Source organism: Mustela erminea, chromosome 14, assembly GCF_009829155.1.
Source record: "Mustela erminea isolate mMusErm1 chromosome 14, mMusErm1.Pri, whole genome shotgun sequence".
Classification (NCBI taxonomy): domain Eukaryota; kingdom Metazoa; phylum Chordata; class Mammalia; order Carnivora; family Mustelidae; genus Mustela; species Mustela erminea.
Genome location: NC_045627.1, coordinates 34,903,022 through 34,910,963, shown reverse-complemented (window position 1 = coordinate 34,910,963; position 7,942 = coordinate 34,903,022). Strand labels below are relative to the sequence as shown.

The window sequence follows — 7,942 nt, the reverse complement described above, 5'->3', positions numbered from 1 at the left end:
CCTGAAGAATCCAGAAATGATCCTGGCTTGAATCTATTTGGAGCTGGTTTCTTTGCCACTTTACTTTTCCTTAAGAGCTAGGAAAAAGCTGTGATGAGAGAATCAAATTAACGGGTTCTCTGTATAAATCATATCATTATCAATAGTGGAAATGGTGCTTCGTTATTGTTCCTGAGGACAGCTGATACAACTGAAACATCCACGTAGTATGAAATATTTATGGCTTTATGAGATGGGGGAAAAAAACTTCCATTAGGAATTATTTTAAAAAATCTCACAAATTACTTAGCTGTTTCCATTTTGCACATATATGCACATTATGATTAGTTTTATTAGATTTAAAAGTCAAATTAAATAATTATCATCTCGATATATGTTCCCCAAACATTTATGAACCTTTTTCAGGGGAAACAGAGTATAAATTTTGAGTATCCAAAGTATCCAAACTCATGCAATCCAACTATGTAGCTAGAATATTTTTGATATACCATTAATATCTTTTAATATGTTACAATAAATTATTCTGCAGAAAACAGCCAAATTATTTGGACAGTAGAATTTCAGGTCTATAATATTAGGACCTACTAATTTGTCCCAACTTCCTTAATAGCTAAGATAAAAATGTCAGTATATCAGATCGGCATTAACCAAAAATGTCATACATCTTGACAAAGCTAACTCTCCTTAAACTTCTAACATATCTCTTAATTCCAAGACCAACATGTTCACACAAACAATTTCTAATAAATGTAAAACCTCGGTTACGTTTTTGATACATAAGCGGCTACTTGATATGGGAAAAGATGGACCAAGCTCTTTCCCCACCCCCACCCTGTTAATTCTTTTGGGGACAGCCAGGCCACTCCAGATGGTGTGTTACTGTTCGACATAGCTTTGGAGAAACTTCAACAGACGAAGGCTGTAATGTCAGGATTTTGCTGTGCGTCGTCCCCCTTCCCCCCCTGCAGTTCCCAGGGTAGGAAGGTGCTGAGATGGAAGCTGAGGGACGCCCGCCCACCTGCCACCACCTGTTCCCTCCCTCAGCCCTCTGCTATAAATTCTCCTCCTTCAAAGGTTCATCCAGCACTCTCCGACAGCTACTGCGGAAAAAGCGCTCCTTCTCTCCCTGAGCATCTGCAAAAGATTTCGTCTTCCTGAAAAAGAACTCTCGGGCTTTCCCAGAGGACTTGAAAGATCTTCCCCAAACCAGCCACACCACATTCTGCAGCAAGAAGGTTCCCTTCTCTTTTCCAATCTCACGTTGGGAAAATGACTTTCTCTTCAGCACCTCAGTTTCCCCTAAATTTGAGCAAGTGAAGAGACAGCAGTCTGGTTATCCAGTAGGACGGAAGGCGGGGTCCCGTACTCCCCACTGTAAACTCTGATTCCACGCGAGTCGCTTCGTGTATGACTTACTCGCTCAGAAGAGCCACGTTGCGGAGCGGCTCCACAGACCGGCTCGCGCGCAGGTCCTGAGCGGGCGAGGGAGCTCAGAGCCGCCCTCCTTCCGGCCTGGGATGAAGTCCTGCAAGCCCAGCAACCCCGCGGCGGGACCGCGCGCCGCGCCCGCGTGCGCAGGCGGCGCCGAGTGCGCGGGTGCGTGCGCCGGGGCTGGGCGGCTGGAGAGCGCGGCGCGCAGGCGCCTGGCGGCCAACGCGCGCGAGCGCCGGCGAATGCAGGGGCTCAACACCGCGTTCGACCGCCTGCGTAGGGTGGTGCCCCAGTGGGGCCAGGATAAAAAGCTGTCTAAGTATGAGACCCTGCAGATGGCACTGAGCTACATCATGGCGCTGACCCGTATCCTGGCCGAGGCCGAGCGATTCGGTTCGGAGCGGGACTGGGTCAGTCTCCACTGTGAGCACTTTGGCCGCGACCACTACCTTCCGTTTGCGAGTGCGAAGCTGCCGGGTGAGGGCGAGCCCTACGGCCAGAGGCTCTTCGGCTTCCAGCCGGAGCCCTTCCAGATGGCCAGTTAGGGCGCGCCCCCTGCCAGGGGGAGATGCCCAGAGATCGAGCTCCAGAACCGTAGCCCTTTCCCCAGGAGGTGGCCAAGGATGCGTTCTTAGATTAAAATAGCAAACTTTCAGGTCACTTTTATTCGCGTCTCTGGTTTTATGGACACGATTTTATTGCCTTTCTCTTCCTCCTTATCAGTATTTTGTAGACTACATTGATGGAACTTGTGAATGGTTTTGATTCCTGTGAAAATAATGCCCCCTCTCCCTTTTGGGGGACGACTTTAAGGGAAAACAATCTTAAGAAAAAATAGGATTAGGCTATACTGCAGTGTTAGTCCTCAGAGAAACAATCACTTTCTTAAACTTTGTAAGTTTGACGTGTTCGGGTGAAGTTACAGTATTCATTACGTGTGTATGCTTAAGACAGCTACCTACCCGTCGTGTAAATACATTTATGCTTACTGCATTGTGTGTGTATGCATGAAGTAGTCATACTTTTTTTTTTTTTTGCTAGAGTACCTGGCGTGAGTGCTCTGTATTTTTAAATGTATACATTATTAAAATATAGATTTTGTAATATAGAAATAAAATTGTGAGCTTGTTTTTTATGCTAAGTGCCCTGCTAGTTTCCTGATGGCAATAAAGGCCTATTGGGGGTGAAGATATTGAGTGCTTCCCTGAGTGAAGATGTGAAATGTTTAAATCTAATTGCACCAATTGGCAGATGTGCTCTTTTCTAATACTAAAAAAGGCAAGCTGATGAGAATACAATAATTAAACTGAAGGCTTTCTCTGTAACTTGGAACTATAGATGTATTATTTTTCATGGTTTTTTTAAAGGTTAAATTAATCTAAATAACATTTAGCTATTAAGTAGATATACAATTCCTCAATATTTTATTGAGGCCAATTACTACTAATTCCTTACAAGTACCCAAATATATATTTGTTCCTATATAGGAATACATATATGTTAATATTACATATATAAATATAACTAACACTGAGAAATTTTAAAATGTTGCTTTTGTAAGTTATTTCCTTTTAATCAGTACAAGCAAGCAAAAGGGGCATCACTACCATCAAGGCTAATCAAGATTAGAGCAAAATAATATGCATGGTATTTGTTTGAATTACTTTCATAAATTTGCTTAACCACTGGATGCGTAAACCAAACCCTTAATGTAAACAGTGACTTGGTGATCAATAGCACTGCATGCATTATTAGAAATAGCAATTAGAAATAATAATTAGAAAAAGCAGGACTCTAAGTTATGTGTGCATTTGGTATTTTTCACAAGTTAACAGAAACAGCAATGATATCCCCCAAACATACTATGGATTCCAACACCTAACATCAGATGCAGCCACCTACTTGCAATTTATATTATTTCTATAGAACGTCTCTGTAGAATTTTTACTTTCTTAGTTAACCCTAATTAGCAAAATCCATTTGGTATATAAGGAATGAAAGTATCTTCCCTGGGGCATAAACTTAAACTTACAAAATCGCAAGTGAATCCCTAGAAAGCTTGGAGAAACAATTGCTGAATTTCTCTTTCCTTCTGATATCCGTTAATAAGAAACTGAGGAGGGCTCAGGACTTTGCTTCCTCACTGCAAATTAGAGGGTAAAATGTTTAGGCTTAGAAGATACTATAGTTTACACTATACAACTCTAGAAGAGATGATACCATGTCCTCTTTCTGGCCACACTCCACACCGCAGTGTGTACTTGAACTAATGACAAGGCTCGGGCCTCTGTCTTTCTTACTATTTGGGCACGACAGTTTATTATTTAGACTCGGAAAGCTTCATTAATAACCCCAGTAAGTTTGTAGAGTTTAAGAATGAATAAAATCAGTACTAAAAGATATGTTAATAAAGATGTGTTAAGATGGAGTCCTTTTCCCAGTAGGCTTCATATCCCATTCTCTAGACTGTAAATTACCTTGTAAGAGAGAGCTGTGCTTTTCATTTTATCTCTAATGGCTTTTAGTATAGAGGGATAGACAGAATAAACTCTCAATAAATATTTCTTTTTTAAATTATAAACAATAGTTTCTTAATGAGATTGAATAAATTAATTAATAGATATTAATAGATAAATATCTATCTAATAGATAAATAGATAAATAATTCATTAGTAATAATAATTAATAGATAAATAGATAAGATCCTAATCCCATGTCTCTTCTTCCCCATCCCATTCTCTGAAAGAATGGTAATCTGTCGGTTAAATATTTTGCCTATAGTTTCCTTTTCTGTGTTTTTGAAATCTCTGGAAGCAATTTAGCTCTTACCAAATCCCTAAGCTATCCACCCCACTTGATGTACTATTTTTTCCTGGGAGACATTTGAAGGAAAAGTAAATGGGTCTTAGTGATCAAATCCAGTCTTGGATAAAACTCCAAAAACTGTACATTGGGAAATCCGTTTTGATTTATGGATTAGGAGCTTGGGTAGCACAAGTATAAAATCTTTTTGAAGTTAAGATTCATATATTATTATACATAATAGATTTTAGATTATCAAAACACTTAAGCGTTGCTACAGTATTCTATACTGTACACATTTGAAAAATCTGTGTTCTTTCTAGTTTGACAACAAGGCATATTGAAATTCAAAAATATTCTTTTACCTGGGCTCCCTTTAAAAAAAAATCAAATATTATCAAGCACCTACCCACACCCAGGCTTACTCAACACCACCCTTGTCCTTGGATATGCAGCCAAGATGAACACACGTACTAATGAATAAGCAGTCCTAAACAGAGTATTGCTGAATACTTCAGTGGTGTAGCTCCAGTAACATATACCAAAAGAACCCTTTGAGAGGGGGCATTAAAATAAAAGAAGACTCCCCTGGGCAGGTTGTCAGTTTGATTAGTTATTATATCTGGGCTCTTCCTAGGTGCTAACTGGAGGCCGTATCCGCAAACCCCAGGGTCAGAAGTCTTGAAGAACCATATACAAATGAGCAGGCCTATGATGAGGGGAAAGACCATCCAAGCCAGTGGTTTTCAACCCTCACTGCTCATTAGAATCACATCTAGGAGTCTTGAAAAAATACCAAGTCTGGGACCCCCAGCTCAAGAATTGATTTAACTTCTCCAAGGTGAGGCTTGGGCATAGTTTGAAATTCTCCCCAGGTGATTCTAATGGGCTGTCAGTATTAAGAACCACTTAACTGAACAATATGTACTATGACACCATTAAGCTCATTACCCAAAACTGATTATATTGACTTCCAACTTTGGGTATTTACAGATGTTAAGAGAATCTGACTATCTTTTTTAACATCCAATACAGCCAGTTTCTTAGTTAATGAGGTGGCCTTTATATTAATGAAGATCTATAATTTTTGTTAGATATGAGCCAGATAGAATGTATTTCGGTTGTGGTTGGTAGAACTGTAGGATTCAACAATTAAGGCTCAGTTAAACTTAAATTTTGCCATCTTCCAGGAAAAGCAAAGTGCTGTTTTGGACTGAATTTGACTTACCCTCTGCTCTGCTTAGAGATACCTCTTTTTGCTAACTACAGTGAAAACAACTTCAAAGTGCATATAAAACCATAAATATATGACTTGTCCTTTCACATGGGTATACGCCCATTCCCTTCTTAGGTCATGAATACAAGTGGGTACAAGCTTTGATAATTGTTGTATAGAAGTAACACTGGTTTTTAAGGTTGCTATTTTAAACTGGCAGTGTATCCAAAAAATACCTGAGCTGAAAGAAAGCCACTAAAAGCAAGAATTTACCTATCTCACATACATAGTCTGGAACCAAGCTACAAAGCAAAACAAACCCAACAATTAATTGAGAATAAATAAAATTTTATTTAATGCATAAACAGTCCATCACATCCTCTAAATTTCTTTTTTAAAATATCCAGGTTGAATTAAATACTGGTTCTTAATTTTTATTTTTTCTTCTAATTGCAAAGTTTCCAAACAAAGCACAACCCCTAATAAATCTTTAAGAAAGCACGACTAAGAAACAGTAACAATATCATGGAGATGACTGGTCTACTGGAATACAGTACCACATACCTTTTGAAGAAAGACACAGTTTATGCTCACAGACATTTGGGCTTAAGGGATCACTTGTTTTCAGTTCCAGAGGTTATCTAACGTGCATGATCCAGAAGAACAGGAATAAAAACCAAGATCCATTAATTGCTTTTTAGTAACGGAAGCAAAACATACAGTTTATGTAATGCGCACATTTCAAAATGGCTGCTATAATGGTTTTTCCATTAGGATTTCAATAAACAAAAAAGTACTTTAGAAAATAAGTTGACTCGAGCTTCCTAAGATGGAAGCGTACCATGATTGTTAGAGGCAACTCTTGATTCTGATTGAATTATGTTAGCTGTGGGTGCTCCACGCCTCAACTGAAGTCTGTGTGTGTGTGTTCATGTACATGTGTGTACATGCCTGTGGGTATATGTATATCCTTTGTCAGTCCTCATGGCTGAAATGAATCACTGGGGTTAAATTCAGACTTGATGTAGCTGAGAATGCAAAAACAGTGGCCGAAGGCTACGCTCATTTTTGTGGGTCTTTATCTATCTGTTACCCTAAGTTGATTCATTTCAACATAAGGTCATTGACATGCTAGCATGGAACGTTTTTTCACTGGGGTCTGGAATAGTACAATGAAGTTGTCCTGAACTGCTTAAGCCAGAAAGGAATACAGAAACTCTTTTGCTCTTTCTCTGTGGTCTGCAGAGTCATTTCCACTAACTTCATTTGGGGACACAGGAGTCAGAGTTCCTGTTGGCTATTCTACCTATGCCAAAATAAATTTTCCTGGAATCTGCCTGCAGAAAGCTGATAGAATATTTTTTTAATTCATTTGGTTTTTCTCTAGATTCTTCTATTAACTGCATACCATCTAGAAGAAGATTCCACCATTATGTACCACCCTTCTAAAGAGAAACAAAGTAATGGGGCAGGAAAGAAATGTGAACCTTTAAAGCAAATTTAACTACTTACTTTGGAGAAAATTACTTTAAATGTTTCCTTTGGAATAAAAAACCCGCTATTACTTTTTTTAGGGTCTCCAAGTAAATTCTTCATAAATGTTTGTTTATCCTAGCCTCCATCCTGGAAAAGGTGAAATCAAATATTTTGTTTACAGATAAAGAAACAAGAGACCTCAGAGTTACAGAAAAATCAGAGAATGTGTCTGATATTCATCTGAATTATTAAAATCCCTCTTGAATTCCTAAGAATTCACCTAAGAATGCCTAGAAATAAAGACCTTCCCTAATACTGCTAAGTATTTTACAGACTTTTCAGTCTCAACAGAAAGGTAACAAATGTAGGTTAAGAAACTTAATGCCGAAGATTGGAAAAGTAAGTGAGAATCAGAAAAGAAGATAAAGTGTCTCTGAAATAACGATACTGAAAAAGTAAAATTTAATTTACCCATGTGCATTAAAAAAATGCAGTTGCATGCAAATGATTTCATTTGTATTATTTGAGAGGTTTAACTCTCCCTTAACACAGTAAAACTGTTTATACTCTGTACACATACACATTTAGTAATCTTTTGGTAGTAACTGCTGTAGTCAATATTAGCATATGATTCACTAAATTCTTGCACTATTAATTGTGGGAAAATTACAAGAATCTGCTAGTTTGCAGATAACTCACTGAATCTGTGAAAAGCATCACATTCTTTGGAATTTCGGAACGTTGAATAGTTCACTCTTACTATATGAAAATAACTCATGTTTCTTATGGGTATAAAAACACTTTTTTTTAAAAAGGACTTTACTTTTAAATAATCTCCACAACCAATGTTGGGCTCACAGTCACAACTCCGAGATCAAGAGTTTCATGTGCTACCAACTGAGCCAGCCATGTACCCCCAAACCCCTTTTTACTGTATCTTCATTAATTTTCAGTCCATACTGGTCAAGCTTCTCCACCCCCATCTTTCCCATCTTTAGGTCTCATTTTTTAATGTGT

At 38.5% G+C, this 7,942-nt stretch overlaps 1 protein-coding gene across 1 annotated transcript; it reads left to right on the top strand.

The window, feature by feature from the left end:
* The first annotated feature begins 401 nt into the window (after positions 1–401).
* ATOH7 (atonal bHLH transcription factor 7) lies at positions 402–2,486 on the top strand. Its single transcript, XM_032314123.1, has one exon. It carries the CDS (start codon positions 1,518–1,520, stop codon positions 1,974–1,976), a length of 459 nt encoding a protein of 152 aa, XP_032170014.1. The 5' UTR covers positions 402–1,517; the 3' UTR covers positions 1,977–2,486.
* The last annotated feature ends 5,456 nt before the right edge of the window (positions 2,487–7,942 follow it).